This window comes from Bombina bombina, chromosome 7 (assembly GCF_027579735.1).
Source record: "Bombina bombina isolate aBomBom1 chromosome 7, aBomBom1.pri, whole genome shotgun sequence".
Classification (NCBI taxonomy): Eukaryota; Metazoa; Chordata; class Amphibia; order Anura; family Bombinatoridae; genus Bombina; species Bombina bombina.
This window is the reverse complement of record NC_069505.1, coordinates 118,242,991-118,267,599: the sequence shown is the minus strand read 5'-3', so window position 1 is coordinate 118,267,599 and position 24,609 is coordinate 118,242,991. Positions and strand designations below refer to the sequence as shown.

Sequence of the window (24,609 nt, the reverse complement as noted above, 5' to 3'; positions counted from 1 at the left end):
GCCTAACTGAGCTACATTTTCGTTCTCAACTGGCCTCAGCAAAGATAAGAATATACTGCGTTTCAAAGTTGCAGCAAACAATCTTAATGTATTCAGAAAGATTTCAAATTTCAGCTAAAATGCACCAAATACTTAATTATGTACAGCTGAACTATATGGTGGAACCTTATCTGATGATAGGAAATAGAATCTCCAGTCACTAATACTAATACATTCAAAATCCTCATTTATTGTAGTAGGCTGTAAAAAATGCGCCCACCAAGGCCCACAGACATTGGCACCTTCCCTAGAGAGCAAAATTAAAAATTGTGAAGCATGTTCACAGATTCTCTGCACTGAAATAAACCAGCAGAAGAGGGTAAAGAATCCAAAGCTCCTTTTAATGTGGTCTGAATGCAGACAGAGAGGAGAGACACGCCAAAACTGTAAATAACTGATATCGCTGTGTTTGCAAACGCGTAAACAGCCAGACTACAGTTTTCGGAACAGGATATTGACTGACTGTATTTAAAGGGATGGTAAATCCTAGCGTTTATGAAATGCTAGGATTTACCATTGGAACAAATGATTTAGAGCATGCAATTCTAAACAACTTTCGCATTTGCTTCTATTATCTAATTTGTTTCATTTTCTTGATGGCCTTTGTAGAAAAGCATATCTAAATATGCTCTGATCTGCTGATTGGTGGCTGCACATAGACGCCTCGTGTGATGGCTCACCCATGAGCGTTGTTGTTGCTTCAACAAAGGATATCTAAAGAATGAAGCAAATTAGATAAGAAGTAAATGGTCACGTTGTTTAAAATCGTATTCTCTATCTGAATCGTGAAATAAATATTTTGGGTTTCATGTCCCTTTAACTGTCATTAGACACAAAGGTGAAAGAGCATGTGTGTATCCAGCAGGCTCTGTCTTGATGCAGTTGCTGCACTTAACTGGGCTTCTTAATACGTGCATATTTGAAGTTACCACCCTGACCAATGGAAACCTCGCTCATTCTTGTCAAATTATTCCTAATGCCTATGTCGTTGTGTATGTTCTTAAAGCTTCTAATCTTTCATTTTTTTTATGGGTTAGCCACATGGATAATGTCTACTCTGAACCAGGAATACTCTACTGCTCTGTGCGGAACATGTCTGTCGAGCCAGTGAGATTCAGCTAGCTGCCATTCCTTATCCCAGGATTGGTAGGGCATTAATGCTCTGAAACTGACTTTGTGTTTATGCTCTTTGCAGCGTTTACACACACAGTTTTCTGTGAGGAATAGGGCAATACAAAAATAGTTTAACGGGGCATAATACTCATATTCTAAATCACATGAAAGGGATGCAGCATAACTGTAAAAAGCTGACACAAAAGTATCACCTGAACATCTCAATGTAAAAAGGGAAGATATTTAAAATGTCTTCGGCTTACCAGAGTAAGTGCTCTGAGAACAGTTCTACTTCCGCTGCCCAGTTGCAAGAGAAAAAAATAGCCAATCCGCATCATCAGTGCCAAGTTCATGCTTTGCTGTGATCTCATGAGATTTCATAGTAAACTTACTTAAATTAAACTGAATAGGACAATAACATGACTTCCTGCACAAGGCACATGTCTCACTCCCTTACAAGTCCTAAAACTAGCATCCTGATTGGCCGCTCTCTTTACAGTGGGGTGTGATATTTTAGGTAAAATATCTTCTTTTACATAGAGATGTTCAGGTGATATTTTCTAGTCGGCTTTTTGTAGCTGTGCTGCATCACTTCCAAGTGCTTCAACATTTGAGTAACATGTCCCTTTAACAAATTAAATAAGTAAGAATAAAATTCTCTACGTACTTTCTATCATATGGCATATAGTGTATATGGTTCTTTTCAGAAGCAGCATATTGATATTTGTCCTTTATTAAAGAGTGCTAATCTCGCCTCCATGTCTAACGATACCTTTCTGTAACTCACCTTATCAGTCAGCAGTTATTACCTGCTACTGCTATTCATTATTAGATTGGGATTTGTACTACAAATACATGTTCTTGTGCCAACAGATGGGAATTTGAGGAAGTGGATGAAGATCCAGTCACCAGCATCCCATACCAGCTGCAAAGACTGTTTGTGTTGTTGCAGACCAGCAAAAAGAGAGCCATAGAGACCACGGACGTCACACGCAGCTTTGGGTGGGACAGCAGTGAAGGTAAAAGCAGATGTTAACATAACCCTGTTGCGTTTTTAAACTGTAAAATAAATATTAAAGGGACAGTCTAGTATAACAATGCAGTGGTCAAAATTCACTTAGAAATGTATTATTTAATAAAGAAAATGTGCGTGATGCTAATTATTGGGTTGAGCACAATTCTTTAGAACATCTTCTCAAATGATCTACAACAATCCATAGACTTTAATGGTGAATTTTGTAGAAAAATCCTTAGATTAACTTTTCTAAAAGATTGTGATTAACCCCTGTGTGTTTAACTCCTATCTCTGAGTTTAAACACCAAGTTAAAAGCACAATGTACTCATACGAGCAAGCAGCTGATAAACGTTAAAGGGGACACTAAACCCAATTTTTGTATTTCATGATTTAGATAGAGCATGCAATTTTAAGCAACTTTCTAATTTGCTCCTATTATCAATAAATAAAATCTGAGGAATGAAAGCTGAGGAGCCATTCCATTTTAGGGTCAGCACCTGGGTAGAGCTTGCTGATTGGTGGATTCATTTAGCCAACTATCAGCAAGAGCTACCCAGGCGCTGAACGTAAAATGGGCCGGCTCCTCAGCTTTCATTCCTGCTTTTCAAATAAAGATACAAAGAGAGCGAGTACAATTTGATAATAGGAGTCAATTACAAAGTTGCTTAAAGGGACAGTCAAGTCCAAAAAAAACTTTCATGGTTCAAATAGGGCATGTAATTTTAAACAATTTTCCAATGTACTTTTATCACCAATTTTGCTTTGTTCTCTTGGTATTCTTAGTTGAAAGCTAAACCTAGGAGGTTCATATGCTAATTTCTTAGACCTTGAAGGCCGCCTCTAATCTAAATGCATTTTGCTAGTTTTTTTAACACTAGAGGGCATTAGTTTACGTGTTTCATATAGATAACATTGAGCTCATGCACGTGAATTTACCATGGAGACAGCTCTGATTTGCTAAACTGCAAGTCTGTCAAAAGAACTGAAATAAGGGGGCAGTCTACTGAGGCTTAGATAGAAGCTTATTGCAGAGGTAAAATGTGTATTATAACTGTATTGGTTATGCAAAACTGGGGAATTGGTAATTAAGGGATTATCTATCTTTTAAAACCAAAATTCTGGTGTTGACTGTCCCTTTAAATTGCATGCTCTCTCCGAATCATTAAAGAAAAAAATTGGGTTTAGTATCCCTTTAATTATGTTCAAAGCAGCTGCAGGATTGCTTTTTTAAATAGGCTGGGCTTGATCTCCCACCACCACTGGGTGGTTGATTTCTGCTGCTTACTCTTGGTTACATTGTCTGTTTTTATAGCCAATACTGCAGTTTTCATATTTTGTGTGTCATTTTTGACAGGTATAATCAGCTTCTTAAAATGGCAAAATAAAGGTAAAGAAGGTATTTGTATCAAATGTATTACACTTCAACACATACAATCGATCACTGGGAACACATTAAAGGGGGATTATTTAAAATAATTTCCCTTTAAATGGTTAGGTCAATCACTGGCCCTGTACTGTTCAGAAACTGCACGAGTGTCAGGTGCACAACTTCAGTACCTGCAAAACACGTAAACACATTTAAATACTCATGAGAAACAGCAATTCAATAATAAGATAAACCTCCAAATAATTTGAGTAAATTATACTTTTATGTCCCTTTAGTGGACATAGAAATATTTTTTTATATATGCATCAATATAATAAATTATTTTAAAAACATTTAGAACTGACATTTTTATGCTTAAAAAGTCAGTTTTATATGTTTTTAAAATGATTTATTATGCATGCTATCAAAATAAAGTTTCATAATTTAAATATAGCATGCAATGCTAAATAACGTTTGTTAACTTCTGTTGTCGCGTGGTTTTTTCCTTAGTTGAAGAGGAAATTTGGGTAGGCTCAGGAGCAGCAATGCACTTCTTGAAGCTACTTGGTGATTGGTGGCAGCACATTTAAGCCTCTTGTCATTGGCTCACTAAATGTGTTCACCTTACTCCCAGTAGTGCATTGCTGCTCCTTCAACAAAGGATACCAAGAGAATGAAGAAAGTGTTAACAGAAGTAAATTGAAAGCTTGTTTAAATTCCATGTTCTGTCTGAAACATGAACATTTTACATTCGAATTTACATTCGAAAGTGTGTTGCAATGTTTTTTTTTTTTCCACTGTGAAAAATTAAACATTTTCTAGTTAATTCAATTTTGAGTTTAATGTTCCTTTAAAGGGACAGGAAACACCAAAATCTTCATTCATGATTTGGATAGAAGAATTTTTAAACAACTTTCAAATTTACTTTAATCAAATTTGCTTCATTCTCTTGTTATTTGCTGAAGGAACAGCAATGCACTACTGGCAGCCAGCTGAACACATCTAGTTAGCCAATCAGGTGACACAAAAGTGTGCAGGCACCAATCGGCAACAGCTCCCACTAGTGTAGGATATGTACGTATTCTTTTTCAACAAGTGATGCCAAGAGAACAAAGCACATTTGATAATAGATGTGATTTTAAAAGTGTCTTCAGATGGTATGCTCTGATTCTTGCAAGTTTAATTTTGACTTTCCTATCCCTTTAAGCTGCACTTTACATTCTCTAGTGAAATTTATTTATTGGTTTTGTGATTTGCTTGTATCATTTGGGTTGTTAATCTCTGTTTGCTTTAATTTGTTTTTTCAAAGGGTGGGAATCGTGAGAGTAAATAAATGAGCCATTCTTTTTTTAAACATTTGTCATCTTAAAGATTATTGTAGACTTGATTTAGACACAATTTGTCACATGTGCTGCTAGGGTTATTGCATGTGTTAATTTCTCTAGAAACTTCTCCATCCCTGGCATGGTCTTTTTTCTCTTGTTAAGTGTATCCAGTCCACGGATCATCCATTACTTATGGAATATATTCTCCTTCCCAACAGGAAGTTGCAAGAGTCCACCCACAGCAAAGCTGCTATATAGCTCCTCCCCTAACTGCCATATTCAGTCATTCTCTTGCAAGCCTCAACATAGATAGGAGGTCGTGAGAGTCTGTGGTGATTTATACTTGGTTTATGCTTCAATCAAAAGTTTGTTATTTTTAAATGGCACCGGAGTGTGCTGTGTATCTCAGGCAGTATTTGGAAGAAGAATCTGCCTGCGTTTTTCTATGATCTTAGCAGACGTAACTGAGATCCATTTGCTGTTCTCACACATTCTGAGGTACTTCAGAGGGGGAATGGCGTGCAGGTTTTCCTGCAGATAAGGTATGTGCAGTAGAATATTTTTCTAGGAATGGAATTGACTAAGAAAATACTGCTGATACCGAAGTAATGTAAGTAAAGCCTTAAATGCAGCGATAGCGACTGGTATCAGGCTTATTAATAGAGATACATACTCTTATAAAAATGTGTTTTAAAACGTTTGCTGGCATGTTTAATCGTTTTTTAACCTACATTGGTGATAACACTGTAATGTTGGTATAGCCTTAAATGCAGTAAAAGCGACTGGTATCAGGCTTATTAATAGAGATACATACTCATGTAAAAATGTGTTTTAAAACGTTTGCTGGCATGTTTAATCGTTTTTTAACATATGTTTGGTGATAAAACTTATTGGGGCCTAAGTTTTTTCCACATGGCTGGCTTAAATTTTGCATAGAAACAGTTAACTGAAGCTTCCCACTGTTGTAATATGAGTGGGAGGGGCCTAATTTAGCGCTTTTTTGCGCAGTTAAAATTACAAAATGAATTATCCAGATTCCCTCAGCAGTCCCATGAATACTACAGGACATTTCTAAAGGGCTAAAAAGACTTCCAAAATCGTTTTTAGGGAAGGTAATCCACAGCTCTGCTGTGGCAGTTTTGTTGTGTCTGTTTTTAAAAAACGTCTGTCGTTTTTTTTTATCTGTTTTTTTGCATTAAGGGGTTAATCATCCATTTGCAAGTGGGTGCAATGCTCTGTTACCTTATTACATGTACTGTAAAAATTTCGTTTGTTTTACTGCCTTTTTTCACTGTTTTTCAAATTTTGACAAAATTTGTTTCTCTTAAAGGCACAGTAACGTTTTATATATTTGCTTGTTAACTTGATTTAAAGTGTTTTCCAAGCTTATTAGTCTCATTATTAGTCTGTTTTAACATGTCTGACATAGAGGAAGCTCTGTGTTCATTATGTTTTAAGGCCATGGTGGAACCCCATCTTAGAATGTGTACCAGATGTACTGATTTCATGTTAAACAATAAAGATCATTTCTCCTGTTAAGTGTGGTCAGTCCACGGGTCATCATTACTTCTGGGATATTATCTCCTCCCCTACAGGAAGTGCAAGAGGATTCACCCAGCAGAGCTGCTATATAGCTCCTCCCCTCTACGTCACCCCCAGTCATTCTCTTGCACCCAACGAATAGATAGGATGTGTGAGAGGACTGTGGTGATTTAATTAGTTTATTACCTTCAATCAAAAGTTTGTTATTTTATAATAGCACCGGAGTGTGTTATTCATTCTCTGGTAGAATTTGAAGAAGAATCTACCTGAGTTTTTTCTATGATTTTAGCCGGAGTAGTTAAGATCATATTGCTGTTTCTCGGCCATCTGAGGAGAGGTAAACTTCAGATCAGGGGACAGCGGGCAGATTAATCTGCAAAGAGGTATGTAGCAGTTTGTTATTTTCTGACATGGAATTGATGAGAAAATCCTGCCATACCGTTATAATGTAAACTCAGCCTTAAATGCAGTAGATGTAGCTGGTATCAGGCTGTCATGTATGTATATTTTACACTTCAGTATTCTGGGGAATGGTACTTCACTGGTTTTATACTGTATGCATAGATTTTACCTAATTTGCAGGGACTTGCAATAGGTTTTAAATAGCAATTGATTTATTGAGGTTAAACGTTTTTTTGCTGGTATGTAAAAACGTTTATTTCTCTGAGGTACTGGGTGAAAAAATGTTGTGGGCACTATTTTTTCCACTTGGCAATAGTTTTGTTTAATTTAAAGCAGTTCACTGATCTCTCTCACTGTTATGTGTGAGGGGGAGGGGCCATTTTTGGCGCTTTTACTACGCATCAAAAAATTCAGTCAGAGGTTCATTTTCTTCCTGCATGATCCGGTTCATCTCTTCAGAACTCAGGGATCTTCAAAGCCTTTTTTGAGGGAGGTAATCATCACAGCAGAGCTGTGAAGAGTGTAGCTGACTGTGATAAAAAACGTTTATTTGTGTATTTTTTCTGCTGACAGGGTTAGTTATCCTTTGCTAATGGGAACAATCCTTTGCTAAAATTGTATATTTCTTACAAAGATTTGATGCTATAACTTAATTATTTTCAACTGTCATAATTTTTTCTGTGCTTCTTATAGGCACAGTTCGTTTTCATATAATTGTAAATTACTTAAAAAAGCATTTCCAAGTTGCTAGTTACTTGCTAGTGTGTTAAACATGTCTGATTCAGAGGAAGATACATGTGTTATATGTGCTAATGCCAAAGTGGAGCCCAATAGAAATTTATGTACTAACTGTATTGATGCTACTTTAAATAAAAGTCAATCTGTACAAATTGAACATATTTCACCAGACAACGAGGGGAGAGTTATGCCGACTAACTCGCCTCACGTGTCAGTACCTGCATCTCCCGCTCGGGAGGTGCGTGATATTGTAGCGCCGAGTACATCTGGGCGGCCATTTCAAATCACATTACAGGATATGGCTACTGTCATGACTGAAGTTTTGGCTAAATTACCAGAACTTAGGGGCAAGCGTGATCACTCTGGGGTGAGAACAGAGTGTGCTGATAATATTAGGGCCATGTCAGACACTGCGTCACAGGCGGCAGAACATGAGGACGGAGAACTTCATTCTGTGGGTGACGGTTCTGATCCAAACAGATTGGATTCAGATATTTCAAATTTTAAATTTAAGCTGGAAAACCTCCGTGTATTACTAGGGGAGGTGTTAGCGGCTCTGAATGATTGTAACACAGTTGCAATACCAGAGAAAATGTGTAGGTTGGATAAATATTTTGCGGTACCGGCGAGTACTGATGTTTTTCCTATACCTAAGAGACTTACTGAAATTGTTACTAAGGAGTGGGATAGGCCCGGTGTGCCGTTCTCACCTCCTCCGATATTTAGAAAAATGTTTCCAATAGACGCCACCACACGGGACTTATGGCAAACGGTCCCTAAGGTGGAGGGAGCAGTTTCTACTTTGGCTAAGCGTACCACTATCCCGGTGGAGGATAGCTGTGCCTTTTCAGATCCAATGGATAAAAAATTAGAGGGTTACCTTAAGAAAATGTTTGTTCAACAAGGTTTTATATTGCAACCTCTTGCATGTATTGCGCCTGTCACGGCTGCAGCAGCATTTTGGTTTGAGTCTCTGGAAGAGACACTTGAATCATCTACACTAGATGAGATTACACTCAAACTTAGAACCCTTAAGTTAGCTAACTCATTTATTTCAGATGCCGTAGTACATTTAACTAAACTTACGGCTAAGAATTCCGGATTTGCCATTCAGGCACGCAGAGCGCTGTGGCTAAAATCCTGGTCAGCTGATGTTACTTCTAAATCAAAATAGCTTAATATACCTTTCAAAGGGCAGACCTTATTCGGGCCCGGGTTGAAGGAGATTATCGCTGACATCACAGGAGGTAAAGGCCATGCCCTGCCTCAGGACAAAGCCAAACCTAGGGCTAGACAGTCTAATTTTCGTTCCTTTCGTAATTTTAAAACAGGAACAGCATCAACTTCCTCTGCACCAAAACAGGAAGGAGCTGTTGCTCGCTACAGACAAGGCTGGAAACCTAACCAGTCCTGGAACAAGGGCAAGCAGGCCAGGAAACCTGCTGCTGCCCCTAAGACAGCATGAATCGAGGGCCCCCGATCCGGGACCGGATCTAGTAGGGGGCAGACTTTCTCTCTTCGCCCAGGCTTGGGCAAGAGATGTTCAGGATCCCTGGGCGTTAGAGATCATATCTCAGGGATACCTTCTGGACTTCAAATCCTCTCCCCCAAGAGGGAGATTTCATCTGTCAAGGTTGTCAACAAACCAAATAAAGAAAGAAGCGTTCCTACGCTGCGTACAAGATCTTTTATTAATGGGAGTGATCCATCCAGTTCCGCGGTCGGAACAAGGACAAGGGTTTTACTCAAATCTGTTTGTAGTTCCCAAAAAAGAGGGAACTTTCAGGCCAATCTTGGATTTAAAGATCCTAAACAAATTCCTAAGAGTTCCATCGTTCAAGATGGAAACGATTCGAACAATTTTGCCCATGATCCAAGAGGGTCAGTACATGACCACAGTGGATTTAAAAGATGCTTACCTTCACATACCGATTCACAGAAATCATTACCGGTATCTAAGGTTTGCCTTTCTAGACAGGCATTACCAGTTTGTAGCTCTTCCATTCGGATTGGCTACAGCTCCAAGAATCTTCACAAAGGTTCTGGGTACTCTTCTGGCGGTACTAAGACCGCGAGGAATTTCGGTAGCTCCGTACCTAGACGGCATTCTGATACAAACTTCAAGCTTTCAAACTGCCAAGTCTCATACAGAGTTAGTACTGGCATTTCTAAGGTCGCATGGATGGAAGGTGAACGAAAAGAAGAGTTCTCTCTTTCCACTCACAAGAGTTCCCTTCTTGGGGACTCTGATAGATTCTGTAGAAATGAAGATTTACCTGACAGAAGACAGGTTAACAAAGCTTCAAAATGCATGCCGGGTCCTTCATTCCATTCAACACCCGTCAGTAGCTCAATGCATGGAGGTGATCGGCTTAATGGTAGCGGCAATGGACATAGTACCTTTTGCACGCCTACATCTCAGACCGCTGCAATTGTGCATGCTAAGTCAGTGGAATGGGGATTACTCAGATTTGTCCCCCACTCTGAATCTGAATCAAGAGACCAGAAATTCTCTTCTATGGTGGCTTTATCGGCCACACCTGTCCAGGGGAATGCCATTCAGCAGGCCAGACTGGACAATTGTAACAACAGACGCCAGCCTTCTAGGTTGGGGTGCTGTCTGGAATTCTCTGAAGGCTCAGGGACTATGGAATCAGTAGGAGAGTCTCCTTCCAATAAACATTCTGGAATTGAGAGCAGTTCTCAATGCCCTTCTGGCTTGGCCCCAGTTAACAACTCGGGGGTTCATCAGGTTTCAGTCGGACAACATCACGACTGTAGCTTACATCAACCATCAGGGAGGGACAAGAAGCTCCCTAGCAATGATGGAAGTATCAAAGATAATTCGCTGGGCAGAGTCTCACTCTTGCCACCTGTCTGCAATCCACATCCCGGGAGTGGAGAACTGGGAGGCGGATTTCTTAAGTCGTCAGACTTTTCATCCGGGGGAGTGGGAACTTCATCCGGAGGTCTTTGCCCAGATACTTCGACGTTGGGGCAAACCAGAGATAGATCTCATGGCGTCTCGTCAGAACGCCAAGCTTCCTCGCTACGGGTCCAGATCAAGGGATCCGGGAGCGGTTCTGATAGATGCTTTGACAGCACCTTGGACCTTCCGGATGGCTTATGTGTTTCCACCTTTCCCGATGCTTCCTCGATTGATTGCCAGAATCAAACAGGAGAGAGCATCAGTGATTCTAATAGCACCTGCATGGCCACGCAGGACTTGGTATGCAGATCTAGTGGACATGTCATCCTGTCCGCCTTGGTCTCTACCTCTGAAACAGGACCTTCTGATCCAGGGTCCATTCAAACATCAAAATCTAACTTCTCTGAAGCTGACTGCTTGGAAATTGAACGCTTGATTTTATCAAAACGTGGTTTTTCTGAGCCAGTTATTGATACCTTAATACAGGCTAGGAAGCCTGTTACCAGAAGGATTTACCATAAAATATGGCGTAAATACTTATATTGGTGCGAATCCAAGAGTTACTCATGGAGTAAGGTTAGAATTCCAAGGATATTGTCTTTTCTACAAGAAGGTTTAGAAAAGGGGTTATCTGCTAGTTCTTTAAAGGGACAGATTTCAGCTCTGTCCATTCTTTTACACAAACGTCTGTCAGAAGTTCCGGACGTTCAAGCTTTTTGTCAGGCTTTAGCTAGGATCAAGCCTGTGTTTAAAACTGTTGCTCCGCCATGGAGTTTGAACTTAGTTCTTAATGTTTTACAGGGTGCTCCGTTTGAACCCCTTCATTCCATTGATATCAAGCTGTTATCTTGGAAAGTTCTGTTTTTAATGGCTATTTCCTCGGCTCGAAGAGTTTCTGAGTTATCTGCCTTACATTGTGATTCTCCTTATCTGATTTTTCATTCAGACAAGGTAGTTCTGCGTACTAAACCTGGGTTCCTACCTAAGGTGGTCACTAACAGGAATATCAATCAGGAGATTGTTGTTCCATCTTTGTGTCCTAATCCTTCCTCGAAGAAGGAACGTCTGCTACACAATCTAGATGTAGTTCGTGCCCTGAAATTTTATCTACAGGCAACTAAGGATTTTCGTCAAACGTCTTCCCTGTTTGTCGTTTATTCTGGTCAGAAGAGAGGTCAAAAAGCTTCGGCTACCTCTCTTTCCTTTTGGCTTCGTAGCATAATACGATTAGCCTATGAGACTGCTGGACAGCAGCCTCCTGAAAGAATTACAGCCCATTCTACTAGAGCTGTGGCTTCCACTTGGGCCTTTAAGAATGAGGCTTCTGTTGAACAGATTTGCAAGGCTGCAACTTGGTCTTCTCTTCATACTTTTTCCAAATTTTACAAATTTGACACTTTTGCTTCTTCGGAGGCTGTTTTTGGGAGAAAGGTTCTTCAGGCAGTGGTTCCCTCCGTATAAAGAGCCTGCCTGTCCCTCCCGTCATCCGTGTACTTTTGCTTTGGTATTGGTATCCCAGAAGTAATGATGACCCGTGGACTGACCACACTTAACAGGAGAAAACAAAATTTATGCTTACCTGATAAATTCATTTCTCCTGTAGTGTGGTCAGTCCACGGCCCGCCCTGTTTTTTATGGCAGGCTTAAAAAAATTTTGGATTATACTCCAGTCACCACTACACCCTTGGGCTTCTCCTTTCTCGTTGGTCCTTTGGTCGAATGACTGGAGGTGACGTAGAGGGGAGGAGCTATATAGCAGCTCTGCTGGGTGAATCCTCTTGCACTTCCTGTAGGGGAGGAGATAATATCCCAGAAGTAATGATGACCCGTGGACTGACCACACTACAGGAGAAATGAATTTATCAGGTAAGCATAAATTTTGTTTTTTTGTCTTTAAAAACATTATCACCAGAGGATTCTGTCGTGGGGGTAGTTATGCCGACTAACTCTCCCCACGTGTTAGACCTTTTGACTCCCGCTTTAGGGACTCATGCTCAAATGGCGCCAAGTACATCAAGGGCACCCATAGCGTTTATTTTACCAGGGGATTCTGTCGAGGGGAAAGTTATGCCGATTAACTCTCCCCACGTGTCAGACCCTTCGACTCCCGCTTCAGGGACTCACGCTCAAATGGCGCCAAGTACATCAAGGGCGTCCATAGCGTTTATTTTACAAGACATTGCAAAGGTGGTGAATAATACTCTGGCAGCAGTATTAGTCAGACTACCTGAAATTAAAGGAAAGCAGATAGCTCTGGGGGTAGATACAGAGCATACAGACGCTTTAAAAACCATGTATGATACTACCTCACAATATGCTTAGTCTGTGGGTGATTTTTTTTTTTTTTTTTTTGACTCAGGGAAGATGATTTAACCTGATTCTGATATTTCTACATTTAAAATTTATGCTTGAGAACCTCCACTTGTTGCTCAGGGAGGCTTTGGCTGCTCTGAATGAATGTGTACAATCGCAGGGCCAGAGAAATTGTGTAGACTGGATAAATAATATGCAGTGCCGGTGTGTACTGATGTTTTTCCAATACCTAAAGAGGTTTACTAAATTTTTTTTTAATAAGGAATGGGATAGACCAGGTGTGCCGTTCTCTTCCCCTCCTATTTTTTAGAAGAATGTTTTCTAATAGTTACCACCACGGGACTTCTGGCAGACAGTTCCTAAGGTGGAGAGAAGAGTTTCTACTCTAGCTAAGCGTACCACTACCTCTGACGAGGACAGTTGTGCTTTTTAGATCCAATGGATAAAAAATGTTTATTCAACAGGGTTTTATCCTGCAGCCCCTTGCATACATTGCTTCTGTCACTGCTGCTGCGGCGTTCTGGGTTGAGTCTCTTGATGAGGCTTTACAGTTAGCGACTCCATTGGATGAATATATTTGACAAGCTTATGCTAGCCAATTCCTTTTTTTTTTGATGCCTTTGTTCATTTGACTAGACTAACGGCTAAGAATTCTGTTTTTACTATACTGGCGCGCAGAGCGCTATGGCTTATATTATGGTCAGCTGTCGTGACTTTAATAAATAAGCTACTTAACTTCCCTTCAAGGGGCAGACCCTATTCGGGCCTGGTTTGAAGGAGATTATTGCTTATATCACTGGAGGAAAAGGTCATGCCCTTCCTCAGGATAGGAATCAAGGGCCAAAAAAGGTCTAATTTTCGTGCCTTTTAAAACTTCAGGGCAGGTGTGGCATCCACTTCCTCTAAGGCAAAACAAGAGGGAATTTTTGCTCAGTCCAAGGCGGTCTGGAGACAATTGGACCTGGAACAAAGATAAGCAGGCCAAGGAGCCTGCTGCTGCCTCTAAGGCAGCATGAAGGAACGGACCCCTATCCGGTAACGGATCCTATAGGGGGCAGACTTTCATTCTTCGCCCGGGCGTGGGCAAGAGATGCCCAGGATCCCTAGGCATTGCAATTTATATCCCAGAGATATCTTCTGGATTTCAAATATTCCCCCACAAAAAAAGGGGGAGATTTCGCCTTTCACAATTATCTGCAAACCAGATAAAGAAGGAGGCATTCTTACATTGTGTACGAGATCCATCCAGTTCCAAGAGAGGAACAGGGACAGAGTTTTTACTCAAATCTGTTTGTGGTTCCCAAGGTGAGGGAACCTTCAGACCTATTTTGGATCTAAAGATCTTAAACAAATTCCTCAGAATTCCGTCATTTAAGATGGAAACTATTCGTACCATCTTAACTATGATCCAGGAGAGTCAATAGAGGACTACAATGGATTTGAAGGATGCTTATCCTCACATTGTGATGCATAAAGATCACCTTCGTTTTTCAGGTTTGCCTTTCTAGACAGGCATTACCAGTTTGTAGCTCTTTCCTTTGGGATATCTACAGCCCCAAGAATCTTTATGGAGGTTCTGGGGTCGCTTTGGCGGTCCTTAGGCCGCGGGGCATAGAAGTGGCCCCTTAGTTAGACGACATCCTGATACAGGCGTCAAACATCCAAATTGCCAAGTCTCATACGGACGTAGTACTGGCATTTCTGAGATCACATGGGTGGAAAGTGAACAAGGAAAGAGTTCTCTATCCCCAATCTCAAGGGTTTCCCTCCTAGGGACTCTGATAGATTCTGTAGAAATGAAAATTTACCTGACGGAGTCCAGGTTGTCAAAGTTTCTAAATTTCTGCCGTGTTTTTCATCCCATCCGCGCCCTTCGGTGGCTCAGTACATGAATGAAATCAGCTTAATAGGTAGCGGCAAGGGACATAGTACCGTTTGCACGTCTACATTTCAGACCGCTGCAACTATGCATGCTCAGTCAGAGGAACGGGGATTACACAGATTTGTCCCCCTGTTGATTCTGGACCAAGAGACCAGAGATTCTCTTCTCTGGTGACTATGTCGGGTCCATCTGTCCAAGGGTATGACCTTCCGCAGGTCAGATGGGACAATTGTTACAATGGATGCCAGCCTTTTAGGTTGGGATGCAGTCTGGAACTCCCTGAAGGCTCAGGGATAGTGGACTTAGGAGGAGACCCTCCTTCTAATAACTATTCTGGGAGTGATATTCCATGCTCTTCAGACTTGGCCTCAGTTAGCAACTCTGAGGTACATCATACTCAGTCGGACAATATACACGACTGTGGCTTACATCAGCCATCAAGGGGGAACAGAAGTTCCCTAGTGATGTTAGAAGTCTTACAATAATTCACTGGACAGAGACTCACTCTTGTCTATCAGCTATCCATATCCCAGGTGTTGAGAACTGGGAGGTGGATTTTCTAAGTCGTCAGACTTTTCTTCCGGGGGAGTGGGATTTCCTCCGGAGGTCAAGACCAAGCAGGAGAGGGCTTTGGTGTTTTTGACAGCGCCTGCGTAGCCAGGACCTGGTATGCAGATCTGGTGGACATGTCATCCTTTCCATCACGGTCTCTGCTTCTGAGACAGGTCCCTCTACCTCAGGGTCCTTTCAACCATCTAAATAGAATCAATCTGAGATGGACTGCCTGGAGACTGAACGCTTGATGTTATCAAAGCGTGGCTTCTCCGAGTCAGTCATTGATACCTTAAATACAGACATGAAAGCCTGTCTCTAGGAAAATCTAACATAGATATGGTGTAAATATCTGATTGTTATGAATCCAAGGGTTACTCATGGAGTAAAGCCTGGATTCCCAGGATATTATTTTTTCTCCAAGATGTTTTTGAGAAAAGGGTTGTCAGCTAATTCCTTAAAAGGGACAGATTTTTACTCTGTCTATTGTTTTTGCACCAGCGTCTGGCAGGTATTCTAGACGTTCAGGCATTTGGTCAGGCTTTGGTTAGATCCAAGCCTGCGTTTAAAACTGTTGCTCCACCATGGAGCTTAAACCTGGTTCTTAAGGCTCTTCAAGAAGTTCCGTTTGAACCTTTTTTGTTCCATAGATATCAATCTTTATCTTGGAAAGTTCCTTTTGGGTAGCTATTTCCTCGACTCGTAGAGTCTCCAAGTTATCTGTGTTACAATGTGATTCTCCTTATCTAGTCCTTTGTACGGATAAGGTAGTCCTGCTTACCAAACTGGGTTTTTTCCTAAGGTGGTATCTAACAAGAACATCACTCAAGAGATAGTTGTTCCATGCTTGTATCCTAATCCTTCCTCAAAGAAGGAACGTCTATTACACAATATTGGACGTGGTTTGTGCTTTAAAGTTTTACTTACAAGTTACTACAGTTTTCATCAAACGTTCACCTTGTTTGTTGTCTATTCTGGACAGAGGAGAGGTCAAAAGACTTCAGCAGCCTCTCTGTCTTTTTGGTTAAAAAGCATAATTCATTTAGCTTATGAGACTGCTGGACAGCAGCCTCCTGAAGGGATTGCAGCTCATTCTACTAGAGCTGTGGTTTTCACTTGGGCCTTTTTTAAATGTGGCTTCTGTTGAACAGATTTACAAGACGGAGTCTTGGTCTGCGCTTCATACTTTTTCAAATTTAACAAATTTGATACCTTGCTTCTTCGGAGGCTATTTTTGGGAGAAAGGGTTTTTTTTTTACAGGCAGTGGTAACTTCCGTTTAAGTACCTGCCTTGTCCCTCCCATCATCCGTGCACTTTAGCTTTGGTATTGGTATTCCATAAGTAATGGATGATCCGTGGACTGGATACACTTAACAAGAGAAAACATAATTTATGCTTACCTGATAAATTTATTTCTCTTGTAGTGTATCCAGTCCACGGCCCGCCCTGTCACTTTAAGGCAGGTAATTTTTTCATTTGAACTACAGTCACCATTGCACCCTATGGTTTTTCCTTTCTCTGCATGTTTTCGGTCGAATGACTGAATATGGCAGTTAGGGGAGGAGCTATATAGCAGCTTTGCTTTGGGTGGACTCTTGCAACTTCCTGTTGGGAAGTAGAATATATTCCATAAGTAATGGATGATCCGTGGACTGGATACACTACAAGAGAAATAAATTTATCAGGTAAGCATAAATTGTTTTTTTTTTTTTTCTACCAACCAATGTTTTGTTGCACAATAAATATTTTTATACCCTTGTGAAACAACAAATACAATTTTCTTCTTAAATGGAAAGAGTCCACAGCTGCATTCATTACTTTTGGGAAATAAGAGCCTGGCCACCAGGATGAGGCAAAGACAACCCAGCCAAAGGCTTAAATACTCCTCCCACTCCCCTCCTTCCCCAGTCATTATTTGCCTTTCGTCCCAGGAGGATGGTAGAGAAGTGTCAGAATTTTGCAGGGAGTTTCTGTGAAACCATCCCGACTCATATTAACAGCGCCTCAAACAATCCGCGTTGTCGAACTTCGCTGCCTGCTTTCTTCTCTCAAGTCCATGTCGGAGGCGATACTATCCTTCACACTTGAAGGGCCGCGTTTCTGTTCCACGGCGTAGATTCCGGTAATATTGTTTCATTTTAATTTATTCGCATTTCGTTGTTCCATTTCCGCATTCCTGACCTTGTGGCGAAGGAAATTTTCTAGTCCGCAGGGGTCTGGTCATAGGAGGGGGTGAGTGCCCCAGCCATTGGGGGTGTCAGGTGCTGTTTTAGTTTCCACTACTTTAGTCCATATTTAGATATCCTCTATCCAGCTATGTAGGATTCTGATGCTGAGACTGTGTTAATTTTAGATTCAGTTACAGAGGATTCTGATAATGAGACTATTTTGATTTCGTATTCAGATTCTGTGTCCGGTGATAAATCCGGAGTGGCCTCGTTGACGCCTTTCAACCAGTTTTGTTCCGTATGCCATTTCAGAGCGCCTGGTTCCTCGGGCCCAGGGAATCAAGGGACTCCTGAGCCATCCGCCTCTGGGGGTCCTGTCCTCCGAGAGGTGTGTTCCCTACCAAATCATACTTCTCCACATGCGGGTAACAGAGTTTATGGTTCCTCCATGCAGGGTTGCGTGTTTCCCCCGGAGGTTGCAGCACGTTTTCGCTTCCACATAAAGTTGGCAATTGTTCGTCTGCAGAGTTCAGATTTTTTTTTGAGAATGTGCTCGTGCCCTATTGTCCCGGGCCTTCCGTCTTGGGGAGGGCCTCTACAGTTCCCCACGGGGGTATCTGTCCCTGAGTGTTGTGCCTTCCGTTACAGGATTGCGTGCCTTTTTGCATGTTGCTCAGACATGTTTTTCAGTTATTGAATGACCCTATCGTTACCAGTTACGGGGAATTTCAGTCTGATAAGTCGAATGGTGCACCTCATTAGACATGTGGGGATGAAGTAATCTCCTGATTGTCAGCTGTTGAGATCTTTCCCAGTTTTGTGAGATAGGGCTCCGTTTGGCTGGTCCTGCGGGTAGGCCTGTGTCTTTTGGGCGTTAACCTCCGGGTTGCCTTATATTTTATTTATATCCGATGGGATATCTTATTTGTTTTTGTTTCCTTTGGCAACCTTCTGGGATTGATACTCTTTATTACTTCTTCGGAAGTTGTTGGACATGTTCGTCCTCTGTTAAAAATGTCTTTTCTGTTTTTTCTCCTACGAGGGAGAGTTTACGCAGCTTGCCGGTTGGGACCCTAGGTGCTGGCTGGTCCTGTAGGGTTCGTTCGGTTTTGCGGTTGTTCAGACACGTGGCGCTATTCTGCTCGGCTGGTTCGGTAGAAGCGACGAGTGCTCAGGTTATCATTGTTTTTCATGTTCAACTAAGCATTCGAGAGGACCTGTGGGTCCGTGGGGTGGGAAGGATTGTTTCAGTCCTTATAGCCTTCAGTCATAGATGACCGGGCAGGAAAATTTTTCCGCTGCGTCACTCTGACATCTGATTTTATCAGAACTTAGAGTTTCCTCCCCCATGTGGTGGAGGGTAGGAGGGCTGTTGAGCGTTTGGGACTTCATTTTTTAGGCCTCTGGATGTACCCTTTTGGGCTTGATCCAACAGCTTGTACAGCATAGCTGTCTAGCATGCGGAGGGTTGCAGTTTGAAACCTGTTGCAGCTCTTGACACCTTCCAATTGTACGTGTAGCTGTTTCTAGTATGTCTAGTTGCAGCTCTTACTCTTGACTGAGTTATAAGAGACCTTTGAGTCTTCTTCCATTGCCTCCGGGTGAGTGGATCTTTTAGGGATCTGTGCTTCCGGGTGATGGTTGTTCCCTGCGGGGACTTTTGTTTAGCTCTGGGTTTTCCGGAGCTGGGTAGGCTTAGTGCCTTCTCTTCCTTGTGTCCTCTGCTTGTGCGGAGACTAGTGCTATGTCCTTGCTCCATGTACCTCATCTGGTCATGGTTGGCCAGGTTTTCAGAGTATTTTTTACTCTTTGCCACAGAGTGGCTCATGTTAGCTTTGTGGCTTGAGCCTCAAGGGTGGTTGGTTCATACCCAGCTGCTGGCGCTGGATGTCCAATTTCTGGTGTGCCTTAGGGTTCTATTCCCCTGGTCAGCTTGCCAGTGTTCCCATGGATTCCCTGACTGCTCTGCAGGCAAATGGGTTGGCTGTGCCTCTGCTTGGCAAGCTACTTGTAGGGGGGTCCTTTTCTAGGACTTTTTGTGTTGGGAATTTTACTTCCCATTAGCTGGTGCATTTGGGCCTTAAAGACAGTTGTTGCCCTTCCGTCATCATGCCTTTTCTTTAGGGGATATTCTCCTCCCTATGGAGATAAAGTCCTTGCTTGGGGCTTCTCCTGGATGGGAGGCGGACAGGGGGAGTTGCTTCCCCCTGGAGTCTTTTTGGCTCCAAGCAGACTTGTTGGGCCTTCTTTTGATAGACCCTTAGGTCTATGGCCTTGTTGTCTGTCTTAGAGTCGAGTTGTACTTGTGCTCTGTGGGGATGGCTGAGCTATCCTTAAGCTCGTTCCTGTATATGTTTCGGGATTCTTTTGTTTCCTTGTCTTGGATTCCGGAGGCTGGGTTAGTCCAGCTGAGTGTGGGTCTGCAGGTCAGGATGGCTCTGGATGTGTGATCTTGTTGAGTCTATCCTGTTAGCTTAGTCTGCTAGGGTATAGATTTTCCTTCAACTGGCTCCATTGCTTAGAAGAGGGTTTACTCTTCCTTCGGGTTCTGAGAGTATACTCTCTTTCTCGGGGGGCCTCGATTGAGGTTTTTGTGTTCCCCTTTTCAGGGCCCTGTGTGTAGGTCCGGCGACTTAAGTTGCCTGCAACATGCTCTCTGTAAGGGGGTTGCTTTGCGGTCTGTTTCTTGCTTGACTGCTTCATCTTCCTCGTAAGTATCCTCTGTGTCGTCCTGTTAGGAACTCTGTGTTCTCAAACTTGGAGTTTTTCACCTGGGTGTATTACACACTTTCTAATGACACGATGAGTCCACGGATCATCATAATTACTATTGGGAATATCACTCCTGGCCTTCAGGAGGAGGCAAAGAGCACCACAGCAAAGCTGTTAAATACCACTCCCCTTACCCACAACCCCCAGTCATTCTCTTTGCTTGTAGTGCAAGGAGGTGGTAAAGTTAGGTGTCTGATTCTTCTATCAATACTTTATTTTTAAGCAAAGCAGGTTTGCTTTGGTTGCTTTTGGGGTATAGCCGTAGTTTCTTCAGTAGAGCAAATGGTGGCTTTTGAGCATTTGGGAACTTGGGGAGTACAATCCCCTCTGCACCTCCCATATAAGTTTATGCTGCCCCTGTTTGCTTGTAAAGTCTGAGTAGGATTACTCAGTCTTTTCGTTTCTTCCACAGGTCCATGTAAGGAGTTTTTCCCTTTTACGCTTTGTGAGCTGCCCTGCTGCTGGGTGGATTATCTTAGAAGTAAGTGCTGTTTTTTATTTAAAAGAATTTTGGCACTTGGAGGGTTAATATTCCTCAGGGTTCAGGATTTATTTTCCTGGCAGTACTGTGGGGTAATTTTCCTGACTGTGTTCAGGTTTTTTAATTTCTGTATTGCGTGGGGCATTGTGAAGAGTGGGATGCTAGTCTTTTATTTGATTTATTTTTTTTGCTTGAGACGTTTGGTTGCTTTAGGCAACTTTATTTCGGCTCTGCCTTCGTGTAAGTTTCTCCCGACGGCGATGTTTCTATTAGGCTGTTATGTCGGCCGGGAGGTTGTATGACGTCCACGATGGGCGGAGTTTTGATATGGGACGTAGTGTTCGCGCTCTTTCGCTCCGGGTGTTTGTTATTTAGTGCAGCAGTGAGCGGTTTCTCTCTGTGTCCACTCCGGTGCTGCAGTTATCTTTGGGAACGTCTGTGTGAGGTCCGGTTCATCTATCTGCGCAGTGTTTTCCTCCTGGTTGCGCTTCTCATGTCCTCTGGCTGGTATGGGGGTTATTTAGCATCTCAGTTGGGCTGTTAGCGTGCAGAGGTGCTTGTAGGAATCAGTGCTTTGTTTTTATTTTTTTTTATTTTTTTTATATATAAATGTTTTTATTGAGGACATAGTTTCAGTATACAACCTTTCTCAAATAGTGATAAAAACAGAACATCAACACTAATAATCACATGAAAGGTACAGAGATACATACAGGGTTCATTATATATGGGTAATAAATGAGAATACCAGCTTTTCCTGTTCGGGGGTCCTCGTTTTTACAGAGGTCACCTTATGTATATACAATAAACTTTCAGAGGTACACAATTGTATAGCATTAATCAACAAAGGTGCAATCCTCAGAACAACAAACCAGTCAATGGAAGAGGTCTAACAGCATGGTTGCAAGTATTGTATTACACCACAAGCTCCTATCAGTTTGGGGGTTCCACAGACCCCTCTCCGCCTGTTATCTGTTGGTTTGTGGAGCAGATCCCTTTTCCTAACTCATCTTCTACTAGAGTAGTCTCATGAGTGGAAGGCCAAAAAGTACAAATGGGGCATTAGGATAGCGGCCCAGTGTCAAGGAAAGCGAGGAGGTGGGGGGTAAGTGTGAAAATGGGGAGTGGAGAAACAGAGAGGGGACAAGTTTCTATTCATCTCTCTATTCCGAAGTATTTAGTTATGGGCTAAACGGGTCAGCATAAATTCCCAAGGTTCCCATGTGAGACAGTAATTGTTCAGTTGTCCCCGCTCCCTGGCTACGTAGTTTTCCATATTTTAATATAGTTAACACACTCTAATACACTCTGTAATCTGGGAGGTTGGCTCTTTTTCCAATTCCTAGCTAAAAGCAATTTAGCGGAAATAAGAATATATATGTCAGAAGATTTTGCTTGACTTTGGGGAGTTTGTCTACGCCTAGATGCAGTATGGCCAGAGCAGGATTCAGGGTTGGTGTGAGCTCTTTAAGTCATTACAGATCTTTTCTATTTTCTGCCAATAACTCGTCAATGTAGGGCAGGTCCACCAAACATGGATGGGGGACCCCGTCTCTCCACACTCCCTCCAGCACAGTTGTGAGTGTCCAGGGAAGAGCTTTTGTAGTTTTGTGGGTACTAAGTGCCACCTGGTGATTATTTTGAAATATAACTCATATAGGGTGACACAGTGGGTTGCTTTTTTCGTTAAACTAATGGCCTTGCTCCAGATGTCTGGTGTAAATGTTGACTGTAAGTCTCTCTCCCAAGTGTCCATTTTATTTTTCTTATTAAAGTGATAGTATCGTTATTTAAAGAGACGGTAACGTTTTATATATGTTTTGAATTTTTTTTTTCTGTGTATTACTTATATGGACCAAGAAGACTTGCAAGCTGTGACTTGTAACTTATGCCTAGATGCTAATGTGGAACCTCCTATCCCTTTCTGCTCCTCATGTATAGAGAGGACTAAGCAGTATAGGGATAGACTTTTTAAAACAGAGTCTTCATTTTCTAGGGAGACTGTTGTTCAGGAACCTCCTGTTCCAGCTGTAACCCAGCTTTCTCCTCATTCATCCCAGTCTCACTCCTCTTCACATGCAGAGCCCTGCGTTTCATCTCAGGCTAGTTTTTCTTTGCAGGATTTGTCTACTCACATATCCTTTGCTATATGTGAGGCATTGTCTGCTTTTCCTGTGTTACAGGGTAAACGCAGAAGGGTTTCTGATTCTGTTGCAGCTTTATCTAATGTTCCTTCTCATAGGACTGAGGAAGAAGATATTTCAGTAGCGTCTGAGGGCGGAATTTCAGACTCTGATAGTGTGTCTCCTTTGACTGATTCTGAGGTGGTTTCTTTCAGATTTAAGTTGGAGCACCTCAGTGTGTTACATTGGATGACTCTGATTCGTTGATCATAGTTGCTCCCAAGAAGGCTAGTAAGCTTAATACGTTTTTTGATGTTCTCTCCGTGGCGGAAGTTTTTCCTGTTCAGGAATCGGAGAAGCCTAGCATTTCTTTTCCCCCTTCTCCTATTTTTAGGAAGATGTTTCCTATTGCGGATTCTATTAAGGAATCTTGGCAGACAGTCCCTAAGGTTGAGGAAGCTATTTCCAGTTTGGCTAAGAGGACCACTATTCCTATTGAGGATAGTTGTTCTTTTAAGGATCCCATGGATAAGAAATTGGAGGCTTTACTTAAGAGGATTTATGTTCACCAGGGGCTCCAATTGCAACCTGCTGTGTGTATTGCTACGCTTACCAGTGCATATTGGTTTGATGCATTGTCTGATTCTATTCTTCAGGAGACTTCTCTGGAGGAGATTCAGGATAGAATTAAGGCTTTAAAATTGGCTAATTCTTTTATTGCGGACGCTTCTTTGCAGGTCGTCAAGTTGGGAGAAAAGATTTCTGCCTTTGTTGTTTTGGCTCGCAGGGCTTTGTGGTTAAAGTCCTGGTCTGCGAATGTATCACCTAAGTCTAAGCTTTTATCAATTCCTTACAAAGGGAAGACTTTGTTTGGGCCTGGTTTGGCTGAAATTATTTCTGATATTACTGGTGAGAAGGGACATTCTCTTCCTCAGGATAATAGAAATAAGCAGAAAGGTCGTCAGAGTAATTTTCGTTCCTTTCGTAACTTCGCTGGTAAGTCTTCCTCCTCCAAGCAGGATCAATCCAGACCTTATTAGAGACATAATCAGTCCTGGAGCAAGGGGAAGCAATCTAAGAAGCCTGCCGCTGACTCAGTCAGCATGAAGGGTCTGCCTCCGATCTCTGAATGGATCGTGTGGGGGCAGGCTGTCTTTGTTTGCTCCAGCCTGGGCAAGGGATGTTCCAGATCCTTGGGTAGTAGATATTGTATCCCAGGGATACAAGCTGGAGTTCAAGACTTTTCCTCCCAGGGGCAGGTTTCATCTCTCAAGGTTATCGGTAAATCAATTAAAAAAAAATAGCATTCTTAAGTTGTGTCCAGGATCTTTCCGATATGGGAGTGATCGTTCCTGTTCCAGTTCAGGAGCAGGGACTTGGGTTTTATTCCAATCTGTTTATCGTTCCCAAAAAGGAGGGAACGTTCAGACCCATTTTCGATCTCAAATTGGTAAACAAATTTCTCAAGGTTCCATCATTAGAGATGGAGACTATTCGGTCAATTCTACCTCTAGTTCAGGAGGGTTAGTTCATGACTACAGTAGATCTGAAGCATGCATATCTACATAATCCTATTCACAAGGATCATCACACGTTTCTGAGATTTGCTTTTCTAGACCAGCATTTTCAGTTTGTGGCTCTTCCTTTCAGTGTTGCAACTGCTCCCAGGGTGTTTTCAAAGGTCCTGGGTGCGTTATTGACAGTTCTCAGATTGCAGGGGGTTGCAGTAGCTCCTTACCTGGACGACATTCTGGTTCAGGCGCCATCTTTTCAACTAGCAAACTCTCACACGGAGTAGTTGTTGTTGTTGTCTTTTCTGCGCTCCGACGGTGAATTTAGGAAAAAGT

The 24,609-nt window shown here is 42.0% G+C and overlaps 1 protein-coding gene across 2 annotated transcripts in view; it reads left to right on the top strand.

Moving 5' to 3' along the window:
• Window positions 1-24,609, top strand: part of USP47 (ubiquitin specific peptidase 47) — a 410,657-nt gene that overhangs the window by 165,518 nt on the left and 220,530 nt on the right. For both annotated transcript variants that reach the window (XM_053720262.1, XM_053720263.1), the window contains exon 7: window positions 2,026-2,171. In XM_053720262.1, coding sequence (XP_053576237.1) covers window positions 2,026-2,171 — 146 coding nt within the window. The remainder of the gene's footprint in view (window positions 1-2,025; window positions 2,172-24,609) is intronic.